Consider the following 26,409-nt stretch of genomic DNA (forward strand, 5'->3'; position numbering starts at 1 on the left):
CAGAAAACTTGGGTTTGCTATTGTGGCCACGTCCGAGGGACGGGCCCCAGTGCTCTTCCAGGGTCAGTGAGGTCGGCTGGGCCCCTGGAGCCGTTCACCCTCCAGGAGCAGTGCTGCTTTGCTTTCACACCCCCAAGACCTTACCTTGTAGATTCCCTGCGACAGACGCAGCCAGAGGCCTCTGCAGTGGTTCAGCCTGGTGCTTCCCTGGCTATGACGAAAAGCAGGTGGTGACACAGCAGGTGGTGGAGAAGAGGGAGCAGGGGTGAGGAAGCCTTCCCTAGACCGGAGCAGCCCTGTACCTCTTGCTATCCCCTACTTGCCTCCTCCTTCTCCCCAAGCCTGGTGCGCACTCCCATGGGTATAAAGGGTCAGGGCCCCTCACACAATGAGTCTCTGACTGCAGTGTAGGAAGCGTCCTATCACTCATCCAAGGCAGCTGCCAGCTCTCCTCACCTAATATGCTTCTGTCTGGACACCCAGAGAGGAGCCCTTAGTCATGGGAGCCCATTGGAATCTAAGCTTAATGACGACTGAGGGCAGTCAGCACTCAGTTCCCCAGAGACTCCAGACACATCCTCAGTGCTCATCATCTCCATGCAGCCAGCTGCCTGCCAGGAAATCCACAGCACTTCCATCATGACAGAAAGTTCTTGGAAGAGTATTGATCCAAACACCCGCTCCTCCTCCAGAGCTGGTGTTCATCCCTGAAAGGCAAAGACCTGACAGGTGCCTCATGTTACTCTGTTACTTGCTCATCCAGGAGAGACCATTAATACCGCACCAGGGGCCGGATGGCGGCACACCTGGTTGAGCACACCTGTTACCATGCACAAGGACCTGGGTTCAAACCTCGTGGTTCTCACCTGCAGGGGGAGCTTCACAAGCGGTGTAGCAGGTCTGCGGGTGTCTCTCTGTCTCCCGCCCCCCCCCATGTCTTCTCTCAATTTCTCTGTCTTTATCCAAAATGAATTTTAAAAAATTATCATAATGCACCAAATCATCATCATAAAGCAACAAATATGCTCTATTAATCATAGCTATTACAATTAGTAACAAAATAATCAGTGATTCATAGGGATGTTAATAATCATATTGAGTAATAAGATGACAATAGTTCACAAATTTTGCTGTGGACAGAGGCAAGTGTTCTTTAAGTAAAATTCTAGAGATTTCCTTCCAACATGTATTTCAGGCCCGGTATTTGGATTAGTGCCTAGCTTGTATTAGTAGTTTTCGTTTGCGTGGGTCTTTTTAAAAAATATTTTATTTTATTTATTTATTCCCTTTTGTTGCCCTTGTTTTATTGTTGTAGTTATTATTGTCGTCATTGTTGGATAGGACAGAGAGAAACGGAGAGAGGAGGGGAAGACAGAGAGGGGGAGAGAAAGATAGACACCTACAGACCTGCTTCACCGCCTGTGAAGCAACTCCCCTGCAGGTGGGGAGCCGGGGTTCGAACCGGGATCCTTATGCCGGTCCTTGTGCTTTGCGCCACCTGCGCTTAACCCGCTGCGCTACAGCCCGACTCCCCGCGTGGGTCTTTCTTATTTTGATCTTTCTTCAATGGGAAATGTCGACAGTCAATTTAATTATAAGTTGACTTGTTCTTACTGTGTGTTAAACAGCATATGAAAAAGGGGTCAGCACAAAGCAGGAGCTCTGTTCTGTCCACACCTCTGTCCCCAGCTCCAGGAGCTATGTCTCACACACGGGAGGCACCCAGCACATGATTTTTGAGTTAGAAAATAAAAGTGACTGGATGGGACGCACAGAGAAGATGCCACACTGCTTCATGCAGCAGACTTTCATGTCTGAGGTTCAGAGTCCCAGGTTCCATCTCAGCACCACTTGATAAGCCAGAGCTGACTAGTGCTCTCTGGTCAAAACAAAAAATAATCACTGGGTTTGCAAAAAAGCAAGTCGCTTTTCTCTTCACTCTCTTTTGTTGCACAGTGTGTATGCGAACACAACTATCTTCTTCCATTCCGTGACATTCAGAACCTTCATGGTCTATGCAGCCTTCACTACTTACAACTTCTAGAGTGATGTCATTGACCCAGTGGCAGCTGTAACTAATACACAGCGACCACCAGCTCCTCCCCAGCCACAGATCCACTGTCAGCACCTCTGTCTTCCTTTCAGTCTCGATGGATGTCCTCTTCCTGGGTCCCTCATACAAGTAGGGTCACGCCTTTCTGTGTGGCTTGTTTCATTACCACGGTGTCTTTGAGGTCTGCCTATGTTCTACCAGGTGTGAATAGCTCACCCCTTCCTGAGGCTGAATCATATCCCATTAGGTATCCAGACCATGTTCCCGTTCACTCGTCTACCTGAGCATATTTCCCCTCTCTCTACAGCTGTTCAGATTCATCAACTTCAACAGGACCATGAGTCAGCTCTCCACAACCATGTCCCGCTGTGCCAAAGACCTCTGTGGCTTTGCCATTATGTTTTTCATCATCTTCTTAGCCTACGCTCAGCTGGCATACCTTGTCTTTGGCACGCAGGTGGATGACTTCAGTACCTTCCAAGAGTGTATGTAAGTACACAAGAAATCAAGAAGGGGGGTTTAGTTAGAGATGTCACCACTTCTCAAGGGCCACCAAATCTCCACAGTTGCTCTTTGTCCAAGAGTCTAAAAGTTGTTATTTGCAATGAGGATTCATTTTCTTTCTATTTATTTATTTATTTTATTTATTTTTGATAGAAGTTCAGAGATATAGAGGGAGAAAAGACATAGAGAGACAACCTGCCACACTGCTTCACCACTCGTGAGGCTTCCTGCCTGCAGGTAGGGACCCAGGATTTAAACCCAGGTCATTGCACATGGTAACATGAGTGCTCTACTGGGTACACCACCACCCGGGCCCCCAAGGATTCATTTTCCCAGAAGCACTGGCCTGCCATGGCTAGGTTCTGGAAAATTGGTGTGTAAGAATGGTCCTACAAGAGTAAGATAAATCATTTCTCAGAAAGAAAATAGTATTCCCCCAATACTAGAAAAACTCAAATCAGTACAGGGGTTATTCATTGTTTTCCAAGTTTCTTAAATATATACTAAAAATAACAGGCATGGGCTGGATGGGGAGGGGATAGCATAGTGCTTCTGCAAAAAGATTTTTTTTATGCCTGAGGTACCAAAGGTCCCAATCTCAATCCCTGGCATCATCATAAGCCAGAGCTGACCAGTGCTGTGGTCAAAATAAAAAATAATAATTAAAAAAAGGTGAAATAACAACCAAGTAATCAGTATATGATTTCTTTGCCACCTGGAGAGCCATTAGTTAGGAAAGGGAGAAGATCATGTCAGTGGACATTAATAGGCCATGCACAATAAAATGGGAAAGCTATCAGGGGAGGGGGTGGGATATGGAGATTGGGTGGTGGGAATTGTGTGGAGTTGTACCCCTCCTACCCTATGGTTTTGTTAATTAATCCTTTCTTAAATAAAAAAATAAAAATAAAATTATTTATTTATTTAAAAAAAATAGGCCATGCACATGGGGAATCCTGAGTTCTGCTGCTGTTTGATAAAAATCAGGAGTGGAAACATTAATTCCTGATGAAGATGCAGCACTGATTGTAAACCACCTGCCTTAACCTCACATTGTGAGAATATCGACTCCTTGAACACAGGCAGCTGCAACAACCTTCACAAAAGCCTTTTGTTTTTAAAGGTTTTGCACTGAGACCCAGGGTGATCAGTGTCAAGGTTTAGAGTCACCATGTTGCACCCAGACTATGTATTAAATAATTCTGGCTGCTTCCTAGTTGCATACCTTTCTAGCTTATTATATATTAATCATGCAGCAACTTATATATAATGTTTAATCTAATAAATTACAATAAGCATTTTAGCGTGAAAACATTTTTTTTATTCCAGAAGATTAACTATTCATCCAAGTAGCAAGAGTTATTTCCCCCCACACACAGAGATAGGTAATCTTTATTATTTCCCAGTTTTCTACATGGACAAAAAAGGCCCAGAAGGATGGAATTAGTTCATGAAATGTTGCATCAGTGCTGGACATTCTCTGTTTTTTTTTTGTATTATGGTGTTGTGTTGTACTTTGTTTTGTTTTTATAGCTTCACTCAATTCCGTATCATTTTGGGTGATGTCAACTTCGCAGAGATTGAGGAAGCTAACCGAGTTTTGGGACCAATTTATTTCACTACATTTGTGTTCTTTATGTTCTTCATTCTTTTGGTATGTACACTTTTGTTTATGGTGCAGGTGGTTTAAGCTTCATTAATCACCATCTTTGCTGTTTCCTCACGCTCTAGTCCTTATCATCTTCTAAAAGGCTCAGCCAATAGAAAAAAAAAGGTAGACATTAGAAGTATTTCATGTCTCGTTGACTCACAAGTACAAGTCTTCACTAGAAATCTTTTTCCATTTTCCTTCATTTATTCATTCGTGTCTAGTCAATGCCAGAAACAAAAAAAATTAAACAAAATGCAGATGTATAAAGTTACCTAAAATAATTCTCTGTCTTTTTTTTTAATTTCTTTATTGGGGGATTAAAGTTTTACATTTGACAGTGAATACAATAGTTTGTACATGCATATCATTTCTCAGTTTCCCACATAACAATACAACCCCCACTAGGTCCTCTGCCATCCTTTTCTAGGACCTGTACTGCAATGCACCATAGTTCTCTGTCTTAACATGCAGATGGGGGTTGGGGAATGCACCTGGCTAAGCACACATATTATGATGCTCAAGGACCCAGGTTCAAGCCCCAGACTCCATCTGCAGGGGGAAAGTTTTGCAAGTGGTGAAGCAGTGCTGCAGGTGTCTCTCTGTCTCTCTCCCTATCTCTTCCCTCTTCTCAATTTCTGGCTTGTCTCTATCCAATAAAAAAATAAAGATAATTTTTAAAAAATAACTTTTAAAGTGCAGAATATATGTACGTGCTTCTTAAAGCTCAGATGTCAGCACTTTCACAATTACTTGATAGCATGACTCCTCTCTTTCTCCTTCTTTAGAAATAGGAACTGACCAAGGGTGTGAGTACTATTGGAATGAATTTTTGCTTGTCCAGAGTAAACTACTTCATTTTTAACCTACATAGACTTCAGTATCCAAAACATGGTTTCATTTATTAGATTAGATTACACTTACCATAGCTAAAGATAGCCTGCAAAGAATATCAGCATTTAATTCTAACAGTGAACGGACAATGCTTTTAAAATTATTTTCCAAAATAACTTTTTCAGTTCTATTGATTTTATTACAGACTTAACATTTTTAACAGTTATTCCTAAATTAAAGTTTTCATAAAAGTCATGCTGTGATTCACCATAACATTTCTATTTTTATTTGTTTATGTGTTTGCTTTTACACAGTGAGGCAGTATTAAAGTAAATTAGACTTAATCTTGGCAGTGTGCACTTTTCATCCTAACAGTAATAGTAGTACTTAGGACTTTCGTCTCATTAACCGTGGTACTTCCATGTAATCTCTGCAAAGCTGGCCCAAGTAGTTAGCGGTCAAGTATATCATACTTACTGCTTAAGTTTTTGTTGTACTTTAATAGAATTTAAAGAATAAGGAATTTCATGTAAGTCTGTTTACACCTTGCTGTGTGCAAATGTCATGATTAATTTAAAGCTTAATTCTCTTATGCTGTGTCTTCCTTCCATGTATTAAAGAAAAAGCGATAAGAGGGAAGAGTAAGCCATTATTCTTCTCTGCCATTGGTAGTACTTGGGATTCAGAGCCTGAAAATTGCTAAATCTACTAGAAAAAAGCAGAACTAGGAACCCTGGGCTCAGCAGCCAGTCCCTTAGCTGTCTTCACTTAAGAGCTAAGTGTTCCTAGTGTGTCTGTCTGCCTTAATCATGGCGACTTGGCCTGCTCAGCTGTGGCCTTGACAGATGCCCTCTGGTGGGCAGCCACTACAACGTTATCAAGTCCGTTGACCAGACCAGTGACTGGAACCTGCTAGGAAGTCTCTCTTTGCACTAAAATGTTTTTTTGGTGCTACTGAACCAAAAATAGGAATTGCTGTCCTTGCAACCTTCTGCCCCAGAGGGCATGTCATTAACCTGCCTTTTCTCTATGGAAATGACTCAGAGATGACTGACAGGTGTAACTTGCAGTCCTTGCTTCACAGGAGGCAACTGCATTGAGATGTGGCCCTGCTGAGCCTTGGAAGCTCAAGTCCCATCCTCAGGGGAGGCTCCTAGGATAATTCAAGGGATCCTTCAGGCAGAATGGAGAGGAGTCATCAGTAGCTTTTCTCAGCTGCCTCCTCATATTTTAAACTCTCTTCAAAGACACACACACACACACACACACACACACACACACTAATCCTTTTCAACAAAAACATTTGCAGCCATTGCTTAAACAGGCATCTAGAAACCCAAGTAGAGCATCAGAAGCCAAACACTCCAGCTTTCAAGGAAGGGAAAGGCTCTTCATTGTCAGTCAGGTGCACAGTGGAGGCAGAAGTCCCTACTCACCTCAACCTCCCTGCTCCTGTGTTTCAGGAAAGAAGTACACAGGCTGACCTGAAGGGGGGGGCAGGAAAACTGAAGGGGGGGCAGGAAAACTGAGAGTTAGCTTCCGGAGCAAACAGGATGGGCACTGATGCTGTCAGTTAAGCCTCCTGGATTATGATGGTTTTTCCACAAGCCTTCTCCCAAAGCACAACTTGTAACTCCTCTCATAGTCTGTAGGACCAAGGCAGACAGGAACAGGGTGGGGTGGGGTGATGTGAGTTTTTTGATCCACTGTCCTTTGTTTTCCGGATTCAGATATAGCAGAATAACTCTTCTTTGAAAATCAGTTCTTGCAAGCAGAGTACTGAGAGTTATCTTTTGCCAAGTCCAGTTTGCTAGTCTCAGGTCACTTGTTCTCCAGGACTGTGCTAGGCAGCCCTGTCCGCCTGTCTTGTTGGAACCACAGCTTGAATGCTATTCCAACTTAAAATCAAGAATTGGGAACATATGTACGGGTGTATATTGTGTTCTGTACTCTAGTATCATTTATGTTGCAGAATTTTAAAGTGTTCTTCCTTAGCCCATTAGAACAGAAGAGCCCATTTCAACAATAGAGTCCACCCGGCAGGCAGTACCTACTAAAGCCACTGTTTTCCAGGCTATGCGCTAGACATTGTCGGTAGAGCAGTCAGGAAAACACAAGCCAAGCCAGCCTTCCTGAAGATGTCACAGACTAAGAGGAAAACAAACATAATTCAGATAATCACAGCTCTAGCCACAGGCATAGCAACAGGTAAAAAGAAATACAAAGAAAGAGATTGTGTTCAAGAAAGGCCTAATGAATTAGGTGTGGTGCTTCAGGAAAATCTCTTTGAGACAGGCTTTAGGAATACAAACCATTGTGCTGGGAAGGCAGAAAGCCAGGAAGGTCAACTGTGACTAAGTGACACTTGGTGTTAACTGTGTAACACTTAGCATCCATTAGGCCCTTCTAATAGCATTTTCCATAATTTATATGTCCTCAGACCCATGGGGGTGGAGGGCAGGTACTGTTGTTTCTCCCACTTCATAAATACAAAACACACAAAGAAACCTTGAGTGAAAATTGGGAAACTTTAACAGTCTAGTGCTGATAGTAGCAAGATGAAGCCCCAGTTTTGCTTCCCTGGCGCATCTGTCTTTCTCACTAAGCTTTTCTTTGCTGCCATCTTCCTGTAAGGCCTCGTGTAGTCTTGAGCTGGTCCTTGCGCTTTGCGCCTCCTGTGCTTAACCCGTTGCACTACTGCCCGAAGTCCACCTAGTGTAGTCTTATCTGCAGATATCTTTACAGTTCCTTAAAATGTATTCTTTGAAGCCCAAATAATATTAAAAGTAAACATAAAAATATTCTACTTGTCCCTGTATACTAATAACATTGACAGAGCTGTTTAGAGTTCTCCATACCCCTAAATAATTTCTGTCAAAGAGAAAAAGTATTAGGAAAATGTGTAAACACATAAAGTGGAACTAATCAAATAATCCCACCATTGACAGGTAACTAGATTAAAATTTTGTTGTATTTAGACTATCTTTTTTCTCTGCAAAAATATCACAATGTGTGACTTTAAAAGTATGAAGATATAACTGCATTTTGCTTTGGCATGGCCTAGTAGAAAAAATATTTTTCCAGTGAATATAGTAGTAAAACTATGACTTTTTAAAGCAATTTCATTGTTCAAAAAGAAAGCATATATAGAATGTTTGGACTGGTGTTTACAAAATACATTTATATATCTTCTTTAATCTCTGATTTTCTTTATTTACAACCAGAATATGTTCTTGGCCATCATCAACGATACTTACTCTGAAGTTAAATCAGATTTGGCACAGCAAAAAGCTGAAATGGAACTCTCAGATCTTATCCGAAAGGTATGATGATTCCTGATTCTCAGAATTGTTTTATTCTCTACATGAAATGAACATTGTTTCAGCCAGATTGTCAAATCACCACGAAGTCACTGGCATTACTTAAAATTTAAAAAGTAGCTTAAGAAAAAAGGACAGAAAGGGAAAACACAAGGCAAGATGTGGACTGAGTGGGGTGTATTACACCAAAGCAAGGGACTCAGGGGAAGAGGGAGGAGGAAATGGGCTGGGGCGCCTGTGGAGTCCTGATAAAAGATGGTAGAAAGGGACCCCTCCTAAGTTAGGAGTCAGAATATCTTGCAGACACTTAGCATGGGGAGATGAGCAGTGGTACCCACATGTCAGCCGTTGTGCTGTAAACCGTTACCTCGCCCAATAAAATGTGTGAGAAAATTAGTAAAATACAATAACAAGCAGATTCATATATTTCAGATATTAATATAAATGGGTTTGGATAGTAGCTCAGCTGGTAGAGAAATCATCAGACTCTCACACCTGAGGTTTCCAGTTCTGTCTCCAGTGCCACGTATGCCAGCTTTCTGCTCTGAGTGTCTCTACCTCTTTGTCTCCTGCGAAACTCTTTCTGTATCTCAAATGTAGTACAAAAAATAAATCTTTAAACAGTGTGGCTCAGAAGATTGTGCGGTGGGTAGAGCATGGGGCTCACAAGCATGGAGTCCCAAGATTTCCCCCAGCATCACATTGTAAACTCAGGAATCTGAACAAGTATCACAACACCTTGGGGTTACTGGAAAACAAGAGTTTTTATCTTTGGCGCACCAGACCCAGAATCAACTAATGCCACAAAGCTTCTGGGCCCTGAGGTGCTATAAGATTTCCCTTTTTTTTTTTTTTATTTAATTTTTTATTTAAGAAAGGATTAGTGAACAAAAGCATAAGGTAGGAGGGGTACAACTCCACACAATTCCCACCACCCAATCCCCATAACCCACCCCCTCCCATGGTAGCTTTCCCATTCTCTATCCCTCTGGGAGCATGGACCCAGGGTCGTTGAGGGTTGCAGAAGGTAGAAGGTCTGGCTTCTGTAATTGCTTCCCCGCTGAACATGGGCGTTGACTGGTCGGTCCATACCCCCAGTCTGCCTCTCTCTTTCCCTAGTACGGTGTGTCTCTGGGGAAGCTGAGCTCCAGGACACATTGGTGGGGTCTTCAATCCAGGGAAGCCTGGCCAGCATCCTGGTGGCATCTGGAACCTGGTGATTGAAAAGAGAGTTAACATATGAAGCCAAACAATTTGTTGAGCAATCAACGATCCCAAGCTTGGAATAGTGGAGAGGAAGTGTTAGGGAGGTACTCACTGCAAACTCTAGTGTACTTCTGCTTTCAGGTATATATTTTGCAGTAGTTTATGGATACGTGTGCACATAAGCTCTCTCTCACAGAAACTGGTGTATATCTAGGTTATGGGACTTTGTTAGAAAGTGAACTACCTGAGATGAAATTAGAGTGTACTATAAAAGGAAAGGTCTCACCCGAGTAATGAAGCTGAAGGGTTGTCATTCCACATGTGAAGTCTCTGGATACAGTCTGAGGTGAAGCATGTTGAGGTGGCAATCGTTGCTTTGGTTAGGTTGTGATCGGCAGATGCAATATTATTTGGTTTGGATTGGGAGATGCATACGGGAAAGTGGGCCCTATCCAAGGGTTCCAGGACTGGGGGAAGTAGGGGCTCTATAGTGAAGATTTCCCTTTTTTTTTAGATTTCCCTTTTATGGGACCAGGTGGTGGTACACCTGCCTGAGCACACATGTTACAATGTGCAAGGACCTGGGTTCAAGCCTAAGTCCCCCACCTGCAACCTACAGGGGGAAAGCTTCACGAGTTGTGAAGCAAGTCTACAGGTGTCTCTTTGTCTCTCTCCCTCTCTAACTCCCCTCCCCCGATTTATGGCTGTCTCCACCCAATAAATATATTTTTTTTAAAAAAGATTTCCCTTTTACACATAAAGAAAAGTTGACAAAAAATTATTTACAATACACATGCAAGGACTAAAAGGTGGGCAAAGATCATAAAGGTCAAAGGCTGTCAGTTCTTTTACAAACACAAGAAGCTGGCTTTAAATCTGCCAGGCCTTTTACAAACACCAAGAGGAAGAGGGGGTTAGGTTTAGGATTTACAGGTGACTAAAAGGAGCCTGGTCCAAGCAGTTGCCATTAATTTCTCTACACTACTTCAGAAAGAGCTGCAGTGAGGCACAGGCTCTATGTCCTCCCCCCATTAATAAATAAATATTTTAAAGTAATAATGTAAACCTGTCTTGGCGCTACAGGCAGCCATTCTGCTAACTTTAAAGTCTGTGGCCCAGGGGAAATAGTGAAGTGATAGCACTTCACTATACTTGCATGTCTCAGACCCTAGAGGTCCTGAGTTCAATCCCCAACACCACCTTATGCCACAGCTGAGTGGTGCTTTGGAGTCAGTCTCATGTCTCTGTGTGTGTGTGTGTGTGTGTGTGTGTGTGTGTGTGTGTGTGTATGTATATGTGTGTCTGCATCTCTCTCTCTCACACACACACACACACACACATACACACACATATAAATTCTGGGAATCCTTCAGTGGCCTGAAATTAAATTCTCTATGATCTATGGACTTTTAGTAGCTGAGCTATTGATCTCTTTCCATTTGTTTGTTTTGATAGCTCCTCTCACTGGTCATATCCTCCACATCCTAATTCAAAGGAAGGAAGATGGTGTGAATTCATTTCCACTTTGTTTATCCTTACTACCACTTTTTAAAATGAAAGAATGTCCTAAACTAGTATAATTCTAGTTAGAATAATAATAAAGAGTGTTTTCCCCCCATTTTTAAAGTGCTTTTAATTTCATTTGAAACAGTTTCATTAGAGAGAAAGAGAGAGAGAGATGCCAGAGCACCACTTCAGTACATGTAGCATCAGGGATCGAAGTGGGAGCCTCAGGTCTGCAAGTCCAGCGCTATCCCAGCTAAGCTCATTTCCCTGGGCAAAGATCAGAGACAAGTATTTTGCAGTTCATACTTTCACCTTTGACCTTCCAGGGAAGTTCATTTTTATTATTATATTTATTATTATTATTATTATTATTATTATGGTACCACCCAGGTTATTGCTGGGGTTCAGCACCTACACAACAAATCCACTCCCCTTGGCAGACATTTTTCCTTTTTTTTTTTCCTCAATAGGACAGATAGAAATGAGAGGGAGAGAAAAGCACCTGCAGACCTGCTTCACTGATCATAAAGCATCACCACTGCCAATGGGGAGTGGGAGCTCGAACCCGGGTCCTCATGCATGGTAATGTGTTTGCTTAACCAACTGTGCCACCGCCCAGGCCCCATGGAAGTTTTTTTTTTAAAAAAAAAAAAAGATTTTTTAAAAAATATTTATTTATTTCCTTTTTGTTGCCCTTGTTGTTTTTATGGTTGTTGTAGTTATTATTGTTGATGTCGTTGTTGGATAGGACAGAGAGAAATGGAGAGAGGAGAGGAAGACAGACAGGAGGAGAGAAAGATAGACACCTGCAGACCTGCTTCACCGCCTGTGAAGTGACTCCCTCGCAGGTGGGGAGCCGGGGGCTCGAACCAGGATCCTTATGCCAGTCCTTGCGCTTTATGCCACGTGTGCTTAACCAGCTGCGCTACCACCCAACTCCCTGGAAGTTTTTTAATAGTCTTTGGAGGGTCTGGGCAGGTTCAAGCCCTCATCCCATCTGTAGGAGGGAACCATCACAATCAGCAGCATCACATCACAGCAGCGTCTCTCTCCCCCCACCTCAATTTCAATTAGAATTATTTTAATTAATTTCTTTTAAGTATTCAAGAAAAATAATCCAAGGAGAAAGTTCCTGAGTTCAGGCCACTACCCAGGGCCTGAGAGAACCTGCCGCTGTCCTGTCACAGGAAGTGTTTCATTTTTGAGGGGAAGGGCCGGGCAGGAAAGCTGGGTGGCTTTGTTCCTCTTAGTGTGGCGGCGATATTGATCTGAAGGAGGAAACTTCTGCAACAACAGATAACTGATGTGGGCAAGGTCAGATTGTTCCCTAAAACCATTCTGCTGAGTAATGGTGGCTCAGTGTTTCTGAGAGCTTTCTGCTGGCTCAGACCATGGGCGATGGGCTCTGCACATCATGTGGTAGTGGAGAACTTCCACTTCTGTTATCAGTATTCTTTTTTATTGCCTCCAAGGTTTTCACTTGGTGCCTGCATGGTGAATACACCATTCCTGATATCCAGTTGTTTTTTCCTTTTTTTTTTTTTTTTAATAGAGAAGAGAGGAACTGAGAGGGAATGGGATAGAAAGAGAGATGCCTATAGCACTGTTTCACCACTCATGAAGCTTCCCCACTGGCCGTGGGGACTGGAGGCTTGAACTCCAGTCCTTGATCATGGTAACCTGTGTGCTCTTCCAGGTACACCACTACAGGACCCCCTGAGAGCTTTTAAAACAGCCCCTGAGAAGTCAGCATAGTGGTTATGTAAACAACCTTTGTGCTTGAGACTTTGAGCTCCCAGGTTCAGTCCCCCGTGCAGCCTTAAACTAGAGCTGAGCAGTGGTGTGTGTGTGTGTGTGTGTGTGTGTGTGTGTGTGTGTGTGTGTGTGTGTGTGTGTTTCTGTATCTCTCACATTAAAAGAAAAATATTTTGGGGAGGGGTAGATAGCATAATGGTTATGCAAAGAGACTCTCATGCCTGAGGCTCCAAAGTCCCAGGTTCAGTCCTCTGTACCATCATAAGCCAGAGCTCAGCTTTGCTTTTTAAATTTTAAAAAAATTTAAAAGCAAAGCACCCTAGGGGTCAGGTGGTGGCACACCTGGTTGAGCACATATGTTAGAGTGTGCAAGGACCTGGGTTCAAGCTGCTGGTCCCCACCTGCAGAGGGAAAGCTCCACAAATGGTAAAGCAGTGCTCTCGGTTTCTCTCTCCCTTTTTCTCTCCCCCTTCCTCTCAATTTCTGGCTGTCTCTATCATTAGATAAATAAAGATTTATTTATCTTAAATAAATAAAGATTTAAAAAATTAAAACAAAAGCAAAGCCCCCTGGTTGGAACCCATCATTCATATTTTCCTGAATGTTGCTGAGTAGTTCTTTACACCTAAGTGAAGCCCCAGTATTGGTAAATTGGTTCCCTTTCTGCAATGTATATACATTGTTATTTCAGTGACAGGTCACCAGCCTCCCAACAGGTCAAACTTCAGTGATCTCTCTATGTTAACTGTGAATAATAATTAACCTCAAGCACAGAGGGCAAACTTCACTACACGTTTGGTCTACAAGTCACTACATCTATAGCAGGTGTGTGTCACAATCGGTGACTAGCATTATCACATCTTTCAGAGTCTGTTGGAGGAGAAATGGGACACACCAAGTATCTGCTGTTCGGTCTACACACTGCTTCTTGCCTCCCAGTGATAAACCCAGACTGTATTAAAAAATTAAATATAGGGGTGTCGGGCGGCAGCACAGTGGGTTAAGCACACATGGTGCGAAGCACAGGGACCGGCATAAGGATCCCGGTTCTAGCCCCCGGCTCCCCACCTGCAGGGGAGTCGCTTCACGGGCGGTGAAGCAGGTCTGCAGGTGTCTATCTTTCTCTCCCTCTCTCTCTGTCTTCCCCTCCTCTCTCCATTTCTCTCTGTCCTATCTAACAATGATGATAGCAATTACAACAACAATAACTACAACAATAATAAAAAAACAAGGACAACAAAAAGGAAAATAAAAATAAATATAAAAAATTTAAAAAGAAAAAATATAATTAAAAAATTAAATTAAATTAGATTTAAACAAAAAACCAACACTCCAAATGGAAAGAGAATGGGCCAGCAGAGATGAAAATTGACCTCAGAAACAAAGTGACCGACTGACTGAGAAATCGGAAACTAGCATAAGGAATGTGTGGGAGAATTAGTTAGTTGTCCACAAGACTGTGAGCTTGCCACCACTCCAGAAGTCTGGAGGTGCAGCCCGAAGAGCTCAGCAAAGATGGGACTGCTCATGTGAAGGAGGACAGTGGCACAGACAAAACACTTGCCATTAAAGGGAAGCTTCAGAATATTTCACAACAGCTCATAGATCAAAGGATAATGTTGAAGTTAATCTGTGTGAAGAAGTGTTTACAGGAACTTAACAGGATGTAGGAAAGATGCTCATTCTGCTTTTTTTTTCTCTTTTAATATTTATTTATTTATTGGATAGAAACAGAAATTGAAAGGGGACAGGGAAATAGAGAAGGAAAGAGACAGTGAGACATCTGAAGTCGTGCTTCACCACTTGTAAAGCTTTCCCCCTGCAGGTGTGGACCAGTGGCTTGAACTCAGGCCCTTGTGTACTGTAATGTGTGCGCTTAAACAGGTGCACCACCACCTGGCCCCTAAGGTGCTCACTCTATATCATAAGTGATTCAGCAGCAAGCTGAGGCTGGGAGACAGCATAATGTGCAAAACTTTCATATCCGAGGCTTTGAAGGCTCAAGGTTCAGTCCCCAGAATCACCATAAGTCAGAGCTGGTGTCTTCTCTCCTTACTTCACTCTCTCTTCTCTCTTTTTTTATTCCTTCTGTGTGTGTGTGTGTGTGTATGAATATATATACACACATGTATGTATATATTCTCTCTTTCACTCTCTCTTCTCTCTTTTTTTATTCCTTCTCTGTGTGTGTGTGTGTATGAATATATATACACACATGTATGTATATATTCTCTCTGTAGTTCTGTAGGTTTCATTAAAATAAATAAAATGTTTTTTAAAAAGAAGGCAGCAGTCACTATCCAAACTACTGCAGATATTTCCCCCCCCCTCCTTTCTTTTGTTTGATAAGACAGAGGGAAATTGAGAGGGGGAGAGGGAAGCAGAGAAGGAGAGAGAAAGATGCTTGCAGCACTGCTTCACTGCTTGTAAAGCTTCCCCCACATTCCCTGCAAATGGGAACAAGAGACTTGAACCCAGTTCCTAGTGCTCTCTACCCAGCCCTAGCGTCTAAACTTTTTTTTTAGCCCAGGCTTGAGCCTCAAGGGAATTGAATTTGGAGAAACTGCAGAGACTCTAGATTTCCATTTGCCTAACGTTTAAAATTTCACTGTAGCAGATAAATATTTGTTTTATAGACTTTTCTTAATTTCCCTATGTACGTGTAACCAGTTTTTTACTTGTTATACATCAAAACTAGGAGATTTTTAAATCTTTTGACCAAAAGTTTCAAAGATGGCCGTTTCTGTTGATTAGTAAGATCACTTGGCAAAGGAGTGAGCATGGCTGTGCTTACTCTCAGAGCAAGAGCTGCCTGCTGCTTATGAGCAGAGAAGTCTGCACCCACATTTCACTGGCATTTGTTCGCACAGGTAGCACATTTGAGAAAACCCCAGCTGTGAGATAATAGAGACCAGTGGCTGCTGAGGACTGGGGTTCTTAGCATATTGTCACCCACTCCTGCAGATGCATGTGTGGCTCAGACGTGACGTCACCATCCTTTTTGGAACCTGAACTTGAACACAGGTGCGAGCAGAAGCCCTCAGTCCTTCTTAACTTCTTGAGCGATCCTGCCATTTTCCATAGAGCTCTTCTGAGAGAATTCTATTGAAGGGGCCAGGCAGTGGCACGCCCCATAGAGCACCATAGAGCACACATGTTACAGTGCACAAGACCCCGTTTCAAATCCCACCACCACCACCACCTTACCTGCAGGGGAAAGCTTCACAAGTAGTGAAGCAGACCTGCAAGTGTTTTCTCCTCTTTCTCCCTACCACTCCTTTCCCTCTGGATTTCTCTCTGCCTCTGTGCTAAAATGGACAAAGAAAATGCTAACAACAAGAATTCAATGGGAAGCTTGGGCTCCGCACTCTTAGATCACTCAGCACCCCTGTGTTGGACTGCCAGCATTTGCCAGGCTGTTTAAGTTGGCATCAGTCAGTACTGTAAGTGGAAGAAGGGAAAGCCGATGTGAAAGGGGAATGCATTAACCCCCATGTCTCTTCTCTGGGGCAGGGCTACCATAAGGCTTTGATCAAGCTCAAGCTGAGGAAAAACACTGTGGATGATATTTCAGAGTGTCTGCGACAGGGGGGAGGCAAATTAAACTTTGATGAACTTCGACAAGACCTCAAAGGGTGAGACACTGAACTTCTGAGACTTCCCAGGAACTTCCTCATGGGAAGATCAGTTCGGGGCTACTGGGGTATTTCTGGCCCAGGAAACACTCTTTCCCGGGGCAGGTCTGCTCCCTACTCCCACTTGGAACCTTCTCTTTCCCTTCTGTGTGTCTGATGTCTCTGTGCCTGGGTTGGCCTATGTCCATGGATGGCTCCATCTGTGACCTCTGATCATTTCAGGAAGGGCCACACGGATGCAGAGATTGAAGCCATATTCACAAAGTACGACCAGGATGGAGACCAAGAGTTGAACGAGCACGACCATCAGCAGATGAGAGACGACCTGGAAAGAGAGAGGGTGGGTCTGTTCTGAGAGGATGAGAATGCCTAGTTCCATTCAGCCCCGAGAGGGTTGCCACCACTGTTATAAGTAGTGGGCTACTGAGTCTTTCTCTCTTTCCCTCTTTCTCTCGCTTTACCTCTCCCTCTCTCTCTTTCTCTGTCTCTCTGTCTCAAACAGTTCATGTATTCCTGCCCTTTCTCCCAAAAAGGTATTTTCATCCAAAAAATGAGCTGGCTTGCTAGTCATTAAAAACTGTTTTGAAAATTAGCCTGTCCTTGAAATTGAAAAAGTATGATGACTGAGAAGACAGCATGATGGTTCTGTAAAAATGCTTTCATGCCCGAAGCACCAAGGTCCCAGGTTCAATCCCCACCACCACCATAAGCCAGAGCTGAACGGTGTTCTGATAAGAAAGTTAATTAATTAATTAGCTAGCTAACTAATTTAGGGGCAATGAGAAAGCATAATGGTTATGTAAAAAGGCTTTCATGCCTGAGGCTGCAAGGACCCAGATTCAATCCCTAGCACCACCACAAGCAAGAGCCAAGCAGTGTTCTGGTCTTTCTATATCTTTGTCTGTCTGTCTGTCTTTTTCTGTGTCTCTCTCATAAGATAATAAATTAAACACTCAAAAAAAAAAAAAGACAAGAAAAAAATCTGGTGACCAGAGTTTCATGAACCACACAGCACGAACTCAGTGGCTCAGCCCCAATAATAAATTAAATAAAACACTCAAAAAAAGAAAAAATATGGTGACCAGAGTTTTGTGAACCACACAGCACAAGCTCAGTGGCTCAGCCCCAGCCTGTTTACCCCTGCCCGGGTACTAGGTGCTCAGTACCTCGTGTCCCACAGGAGGACCTGGACCTGGACCACAGCTCCTTGCCTCGCCCCATGAGCAGTCGGAGCTTTCCCCGGAGCCTGGATGACTCTGAGGAGGAGGACGATGAGGACAGTGGCCACAGCTCCCGGCGCAGGGCCAGCATCTCCAGTGGCGTGTCCTACGAGGAGTTCCAAGTGTGAGTGCCACGCAGCACCACGCCCCACCTGCCAGACCCGACCTTCCTCCGCCCAGCGCCCATTGTCTCCTATAACCTGCATTGGTTTGGCGGGTTATTTCCCATCTCATATTAAAAACAATAGGGGAAGGCTAGAAAATTAGTTCACCTGGATAGTGCTCTGCTTTTGCTGTGTCGTGTGTGTGGCCCAGGCACATGGCACAGCCTCCACACACTGAAGGGAATTTCAGTGCTGTGGCTGCTTGCTCTCTCTCTCTCTCTTTCAACCCTTTCTTTTCTTCTCTTTCCTTTTTTATTTTTTTTAATTTATTTGCCACCAGGATTATCACTGGGCCTGCACTACAAATTCACCATTCCCAAGCAGCCATTTTTGCCTTTTTTTCTTTCTTTGTTCCAATTTTTATTTGACAGGAAAGAGAAACTGACAGGAGAGGGAGAAAGATACCTACAGACCTGCTTCACTGCTCATGAAGTGGCCCCTCTACAGATGGGGGAGCTCAAACCCAGGTCCATTTAAATGGTGATATGTGCACTTAACTGGGTGCTGCACTGTCCCCCCTTACCCTTCCTCTTCTCTCTCTCTGTCTCTCTGTCTGTCTCTCAGAGCACACATTACCATGCACAAGGACCCAGGTTCAAGGACCTGGTTCCCACCTACAGATTGGAAGCTTCTTCGTGAGTAGTGAAGCAGTGCTACAGGTGTCTCTCACTCTCTATCTCCCTTTTCCCTTTCAACTTCTGACTCTATCCCATAAATAAGATATTTTTTAAAAAAAGAAAAGAAACATCCTAAAAAAAATGATAGTTTGTGGGGCCAGGTGATGGCACACCAACTTGAGAGTACACATTGCTATGTGCAAGGACCTGGGTTCAAACCCCCACACCCTACCTGCAGGTAGGAAGCTTCACAAGAGGTGAAGTAGGTCTGCAGGTATCTCTCTTCCTTCCTTCCTTCCTTCCTTCCTTCCTTCCTTCCTTCCTTCCTTCCTTCCATCGATCTTGCCTCCTCCTTCCCCTCTCGGTTTCTCTCTGTCCTATCAAATAAAATAGAAAGGAAAAGAAAGGGGAGAAAGTGGCCGCCAAGAGCAATGGTGCTGGCACCAAGCCCCTGGTGGCAGTTAAAAAAAGAAAAGAAAAAAAAAAAAGGTCTGAGGCACCTTATTACTCTGTAAGTTTCAGGAGTCCAGCCACACCCACCCATGCCCCCACCTGTTAGCCCCACCCCCGTTGACCCCTCTGCTGTCTCCCAGCCTGGTGAGGCGGGTGGACCGCATGGAGCACTCCATTGGCAGCATCGTGTCCAAGATCGACGCCGTGATCGTCAAGCTGGAGATCATGGAGCGCGCCAAGCTGAAGAGGAGAGAGGTGCTGGGCCGACTGTTGGACGGCGTGGCGGAGGTCAGCGGCTGGCCAGGGGCGTGGGATGGGGGGGGGTTCACTGCTGGCCCGCCTGGAGGTCTGCTCTCTTTTTTATCTTTATTGGGAGTTAGTGGTTTACAGTACACTTCTTGACACGGGTACAGCTTCTTATCGCCCCATGATAGGTGCCTGCAGAACACTCTCATGCCAACTTAGGTCCCCCGGGACCCCAGAGCCCCTCCCTCCACCCTTTTCCCTGCCTTCCTTTCCCGGAGTCCTGTGACTGTGGTGCAATACACTAAGCCCAGTCCAAGTTTTACTTTATGTTTCCCCTTCCTTTTCTTATTTCTCAACTTCTGTCTGTGAGTGGGATCACCCCATATTCATCCTTCTCTTTCTGGCTGACCTCACTTAACAGGATTCCTTCAAGCTCCATGCTAGAGGAGGTGAAGAAGGTGACTTCACCGTTCTTAATAGCTAAGTAGTGTTCCATTGTGTGTATATATGGCACAACTTTATTTTTCTTTTAATATTTATTTATAGAGTCAGACAGAGGGAAGAGAGAGAAGCCCTCCCCCCCCCCTTCCTGCCCCTCAGGTGAGGACCTGGGGTTTGAACCCAGGTCCTAGCATGTGGTAACAGCTGCACTCTACCAGATGCACTACCACCCAGCCCCTGGAAGGCCACCATCTTACTACTTCCCACACTCAGGTCCTTCCCTCACTAGGCAGCAGAATGCACAAGCATTACTCAGCTCCTCAGAATTGCTCAGGAGCACCACCTGGCCTCAGTCTTGCCAGCTTAGAGACACACTCTGCCTCCCAGATGTCCTAAGGGAGTTCTTTTTTCCTTACTTTATTAGGGGAAATAATGAACAAGACATTTGTTCTTTGCTGGGGAGATAGCAGAGGTATTCTGCAAAAGACTTTCATGCCTAAGGCTCTGAGCTCCCAGGTTCAATCTTAGCACCACCATAAACCAGAGCAGTGCTCTAGTAAAAATAAATTGCAAAATTTTCCCAGTGAATTCAGTATTATGGGGCTGGGAGAAACCACAATGCTTATAATAATGCTTGTATACCCCCCCCCCAAAAAAAAAGACTTCCGTACCTGCTGCTCTGACACCCCAGATTCAGTCCCCTCCACCGCCATAAGCCAGAGCTGAGCAGTGCTCTGGTTGATCTCTTTCTCCCTCTTCTCTCTCTCTCTCTTTTTCTCTGTCTCTCTCATTAAAATATTTTAAGATATAATTACTTAAATAAAAGACATTGGTAGTCACATGAATACAATTTCTCTGGGCCAGGCAGTGGCACACCTGGTCAAGTGCACACATTACAGTGTGCAAGGACCTGGGCTCAAGCCCCTGGTCCCCACCTGCAGTAGGACATCTTCATGTGTGGTGAAGCAAAGCTGCAGGTATCTCTCTGTCTCTTTCCCTGTCTATCTGCCCTCCTTTCTCAAGTTCTCTCTGTCTCTATCCAATAATAAATAAATAAATATTCAACTTCTCATCCCTTCGTGATGACATATCTGCATACCATTCCCACCACCAACCTAACCCCCTCACACACACACATACCGTACCCTGGGTCTCCCATGCCCGCCACACTTCTCCCTTCAGCTCCTCCCCAACCCGCTAGCACTGGCCTTGCTGCCACAGACCACTGTCTGGTCCACGTTGCCCCTCCTTGTTGAAGCCCCTCCTGTGCTGAAGCCACCTGGTCTGCATCCTTCCCCCTCTGGCCAGTCTCACTCAATGGGGAGGCCCCTCCAATGACCCAGCCTCATTTTCCTTACCTTCTCAGGATGAGAGGCTGGGCCGAGACACTGAGGTCCACAGGGAGCAGATGGAGCGGCTGGTGCGTGAGGAGCTGGAGCGCTGGGAGTCTGAGGACGCAGCCACCCAGAGTGCCCAGGGGGGCAGCCCAGGCACCCCCCACAACCAGCCTCGCCCCCAAAGTGCCCACCCCTCTTCATCCCAGTCAGCAGAGGGGCTGGAAGGCGCCTGTGGCAACAGCCAGGTATAGGCCCCACTTAAAGATACCCTCAAAAGACTGCTGCTCAAGTCCTCTCACCTCCACCTTGGGACCAGCCCTTCATTCTGCACTGTAACTTATTTTTGATCAACTCCACCCATGGATCAAAGATTTTTTTTCTCTCATAGAAGAAATGTAGGTATAACTATTGAAAGAGAAATCCGATAAAGTATACTGAGTCACTAGTTACCATGGCTGGACCTTCTCAGTGGATAAGGAAGTAGCCTTTCACATCAAGGAGACAAATGACAAAAGGCTTGAGTTTTCATTCGAGTCACAGACACCAGTGTTGTCATCTTGCCCACTGTGTGAAGGGAAGGTATAGGCGGGCATTCCCACTCAGACTTAGCTTCCTCCTTTTTATTTTCATTTTCTTTCCCACCAGGGTTATTGCTAGAGCTTAGTGCCTACACAACTCTGCTGTTCCCAGCAGCCATGTTTTTGTGTTACAGTGGGAGATGCAGAGAGGGAGAAAGCAAGGCAGAGACAGAGACACCTGCAGCACTGCTCATGAAGCTTCCCCCTTGTCAGTGGAAATGGGGCCCTGAACCCAGGTCCTAGAACATGCTAACCCACCACCTGACCCTGTGTAACATCCTTTTAAGAAAGGAGCTTATTCTAACTCCCTTCCTGGGGTAAACTTTGCTAAAAACATGAACTAGGATAACTCCCAGGTATAGGATGGATGACAGTCACTATGCTGGAGTTTGTATGAATACTCTGGTTGGTTGGTTTTGTTATTTTATCCCATCTGATGACTATGGAACTAACTGTATCACTTAGATTTTGACACTGTTTTTGCTCTTGTTTGAAATGAGCTGTGTGAAGCCACCAAAGATCTAGTAAAGCTAAAAATGGGATTTCTCACCATGCCATAGGAGAATTAGAATGTGTCCAATTACTGTCTGGAATTTCCTAAGCATTAGGTGAACATAAAAAACTATTTATTCATATATCCTCTTCCCATGTCACTCAACTTCTCTGCAACTTCTTAGTGTCATCACTAATTTAGCAAGAACAACTGAATATATTTTTTAGTGAGCACCAGGAATTTTACTGCAAATATGGCCAGTTTATACAAAGTCTTAAGACACATACAGAAATTTTTCTAGAGGTTGCCATAGAAAAACACAACTACAGCTTGTCATGCCGGTTTATGGATACAGAACTCAAGTGCTCTTGAGCTGACACTGCAAAGCTGGTGTTTAGTATCGGGATGGAGCTCAGTGTCATCAAAGTTCACGGTTAGGGGTCAGCAGGGTCTAAAATGGCAGATTTCTTTTTTTCTTTGTTAGGACAGAGTCTGTGTCAAATTGACAGGGAAGGAATTTATTTCTGAACAAAAAAAGGAAAGTAGTGAGTAAGGCCATCTTTTCAGAACTACTGTGACAAGCCAGAGAGAATACAGTGCGTGGAGTAGCTCTCCCCTAGAGAACAATGGAAGAGAGGCATGTTTTGATGAGACATGTAAAGTCCACACAGTCTTGGAGCTGACAGAGTGTCAGTCTCATCTTCACAGAAAACATGAGCAGACAAGCCTGACCACTTCCTGAAGTCAGCTTCTATAGAAGTGATAACAACACGGAGTTTCCTCAGCAGTCACTTCCTGCTGCCTAGCTTCCCGCTGTCGTCCTGAGTACAGTGTGCAAAATTCTGTTACCAGGTACTGAAGTTTAAGTTCCAGGGATGTTAAGTTTGTGTATGTATGTGTATGTACCATGTTGTTACATGTAAACAAACTTCGATTTGAAGTGCAGCCATTATGTGGTATCCATGTATACTGACGGTGCCATACGTCGATTATGGACACTAGAAAGTCTCTGTGACAGTTAGCGTTATCCTGCTTTTTCATGTCACCTGTAAAATTTTGCCAAACTCCCTCTATTTCCCCCTAGGTTACCTGTTTCTTTATAAATCATGGCAAATTCCCTCCTCAGTCCTCCCTCCCTCGTCCTCTTACCCTCTATGTTATTATTACTAAGAAGATGGTACTATGCAAAACCTTCTCGACAATCGAGAATTTCCTTAATGTGTAATATTGAGCACTTTATTTCTTAATAAAAACTTGACGTAGTGGTTGGTGTCAGAGTCATCTGTTCTCCAAGAATTAACTAAATACAAGTGGCTGAGTTGTGTGCCTTGTGCCCTGAGACATAACCCCTCTGTCTATCCAGAGCCATGACTGACGTACCAAGAGCACATCTCAGATCATGGAGATGCTCACACATTTTACAAAGAAAAAAAAAGTTGTCCTTTGTCATGCACAAAGAGTAACAAAATAACTGAGCTAAAGAAAACAACAGAGGGGAGAGAGAATAAAATAAATGAGGCAGAAAACAGAATTAGCAAGATTGAGGACGAATTAGAGAAAGCTAAGAAAGAAGTAAGATCTCAAAAAGAGATTAAGAGATACTGAAAACAACAACAGAGACATGTGGGATGACTTCAAAAGAAATAATATATGCATTATTGGCTTAGCAGAGGAAGAAAGTATTCTACATAAATGTCCAAGAATATGTGGGTCCCAGAACATAGAGAGCACACATAGCATAGTCATGGGCACACACATCACAAGGACCCACGCAAAGATTCGACTTGGAATTCCACATCCCACCTGCAGGGCGGTCACTTCACAAGCAGACCAATAGGTCTGCAACTGTTTTTCTCTTTTCCTATTTCCCACTTACCTCTCAATTTCTCTCTGTTTTATCCAGTAAAAAAAAGAAAGAAAGAAAGAAAGAAAGAAAGAAAAAAAAGGCCACCAGGAGCAGTAGATTGATGCTGGCACTGAGCCCCAGTGATAACCCTAGAGGCAAAAAAAAAAAAGTTATCCAGGAGCAGTAAAACTTCGTGACAACATAAACAAGAAATGAATGGATAGATAAAATGTGTTTACATACTAGGGACTATTAACATTAGATAACTTACTAGAGGCACAAAAAAAGAACAAAATTCAGAGTGTAAATCTTTAATTAAACACAATAGGATGGATTTTTCAGTGTATCCAAACTTATCAGAAGTGGGTATGGTCTGGAAATGAAGGAAAAAATAAAATGTTATAAATATGTATTGGGGGTTGATGTGAGAAGTATTTGGCCTAATATATATGAAAGCAATTTTCAATTTTGTGGGCTGGGGAGATAGCATAAGGGTTATGCAAAATGACTCTCATGCTTGCGTCTCTAATGATCTAAGTTCAAATCTCAGTATCATAAAAGAAGAAAACTTTAAATATATTTATAAATTGTTATGCAGGTAGAAAGCATGATAGAAATCTTACTGGTAAAAAAGAATTCTTGACCAAAGAATTGCTTGACTTGTATGAAGACTTTGGACAGAATCTGTTGAGTCTTATTCAAAGATTTTTTTAGATAAAAGAGGGAATATATAATAGTCTCTGTGATAACATTTTAATTTTAAATTCAAAATGGAAGACTGCTTTTTCAAACAGACTTTAAAATCTTATCCTTTCACCTAATGAGAAGCAATTGTTCATTCATTTAAAGACTGGGATCAAATATTCCATTCCCTGTGTGTTTCTAGTTTGTTTACTGGGTTCACAGTCTTGAGCAGTGTATGGAATCAGGAGCGGCCTCTCCTATATTTGTAGGCCCACACTCCAGTCAGTGGTATGTTCAGATAAACTAAGGCTGATTAGTATAAAAATAATACATTTTACATTAAGAACCTTCTACATGTTAAATGGGAAACTGGGGAATGTTATACGTGTACAAACTATTATATTTACTGTTGAATGTAAAATATTAATTCCCCAATAAAGAAATAAATTAAAAAAAAAGAACCTACACACATTCAATACATCTCTTCAGTGTTGGGAGTTCATGAGCATTTGCATGTTCTTATAGAAGCATTTGGAGACTTCAGTGATAAATGAGTATCACATTTCTGACTGTATCTATATGTATGTATCATCTACCAGCTCTTCCCTTTATGCATGCACAAAACTACTGCTCCCAGGGCATTTAAAAAAAATTATGAGCAAAGGGGGCCAGGCAGTGGTGAACCTGGTTAAGTACTCACATTATAGGAACAAGGAGCCAGGCTTAAGCCCCTAGTCCCCACTTGCAGGAGGAAACCTTCATGAGTATTGAAGTAGGGGGTGGGGGGCTGCAGATCTCTCTCTATCTCCCTCTCCCCTCTCAATTTCTCTGTCTCCAATAATAATTTTTTTTTTACTTTTTAAAAAATTTTATTTATAAAATGGAAATATTAACAAGACCATAGGATAAGAGGGGTACAATTCCACACAATCCCCACCACCAGAACTCCCTATGGGGTTCAGAAGGTGGAAGGTCTGGCTTCTGTAACTGCTTCCTTGCTAAGCATGGGCATCAGAAGGTCGATCCATACTTGCAGCCCGCCTCTCTCTTTCCCTAGTGGAGTGGGGTTCTGGGGAAGCAGGGCTCCAGGACACATTGTTGGGGTCATCTGCCCAACAAAGTCAGGTTATAGCATGGTAGCATCTGGAACCTGGTGGCTTGAGGTAGCTAGTATTTTCCTTGAGGGTCTCATCTGTTATTTCCCTGTTTCTTTTTTTTTTAATAAAAATATTTTTTAAAATGTAAGCTTTGAAAAAAATATGAGCAAGTGAGAATACAGAGAGAGACTAGGGGTGGGAGTAGCATAAAGGTACTCTGCACCACCATAAACCAGAGCTGAACAGTGCTCTGGGAGACAGAGAGAGAGAGAAAGAGAGAGAGAGAGATACTAGAACATTGCTCAGCTCTGGCTTAGGGTGATGCCGAAGGTAGAACCTGTGACTTTGGAGCCTCACATATGGAAGTCTTTTTGCATAACCATTATGCTACCTCCCCCATCTACAGGGCAACTTTTTCACTTTTGAATTTTGTTTTAGATAGACTCCACTGCCCTGTTCCACCTTCCATGGAACTTGGTGTGGTGATGCTCCCATGTTGTGCTGGGGCTTAAACCCAGGACCATGTGTGTAGTAAGGCAGGCACCCTTCTGAGTGAGCTAGAGCTCCTTTCTTAAAGATTTATTTATTCATTAATGAAAAGGAGAAACAGACTCACACTGGCACATGTGGTGCTGGGACTTGAACTCAGTACCTCATGCTTTTAAGTCCTGTGTTCTACTGGCACACCACCTCCTGAACCAATGAAATTCTTTTTCAAATTTATTTTGTTTTCAGAGTTCCTTCATAGTTTCAATAAATCATAACTTTAGTA

The 26,409-nt window shown here is 43.4% G+C and overlaps 1 protein-coding gene across 1 annotated transcript in view; it reads left to right on the plus strand.

The window, feature by feature from the left end:
* The window catches only part of PKD2 (polycystin 2, transient receptor potential cation channel), a 60,809-nt gene extending 37,537 nt beyond the window's left edge, over positions 1–23,272 (plus strand). Inside the window, exons 8-15 of the mRNA XM_060187786.1 lie at positions 2,361–2,542; positions 4,091–4,211; positions 8,264–8,362; positions 16,340–16,461; positions 16,684–16,801; positions 17,642–17,805; positions 19,056–19,203; positions 20,969–23,272. Coding sequence (XP_060043769.1) covers positions 2,361–2,542; positions 4,091–4,211; positions 8,264–8,362; positions 16,340–16,461; positions 16,684–16,801; positions 17,642–17,805; positions 19,056–19,203; positions 20,969–21,190 — 1,176 coding nt within the window. The 3' untranslated portion in view covers positions 21,191–23,272. The remainder of the gene's footprint in view (positions 1–2,360; positions 2,543–4,090; positions 4,212–8,263; positions 8,363–16,339; positions 16,462–16,683; positions 16,802–17,641; positions 17,806–19,055; positions 19,204–20,968) is intronic.
* Positions 23,273–26,409: the final 3,137 nt, after the last annotated feature.

The sequence above is a fragment of the Erinaceus europaeus genome, chromosome 3, assembly GCF_950295315.1.
Source record: "Erinaceus europaeus chromosome 3, mEriEur2.1, whole genome shotgun sequence".
NCBI classification, from domain to species: Eukaryota; Metazoa; Chordata; class Mammalia; order Eulipotyphla; family Erinaceidae; genus Erinaceus; species Erinaceus europaeus.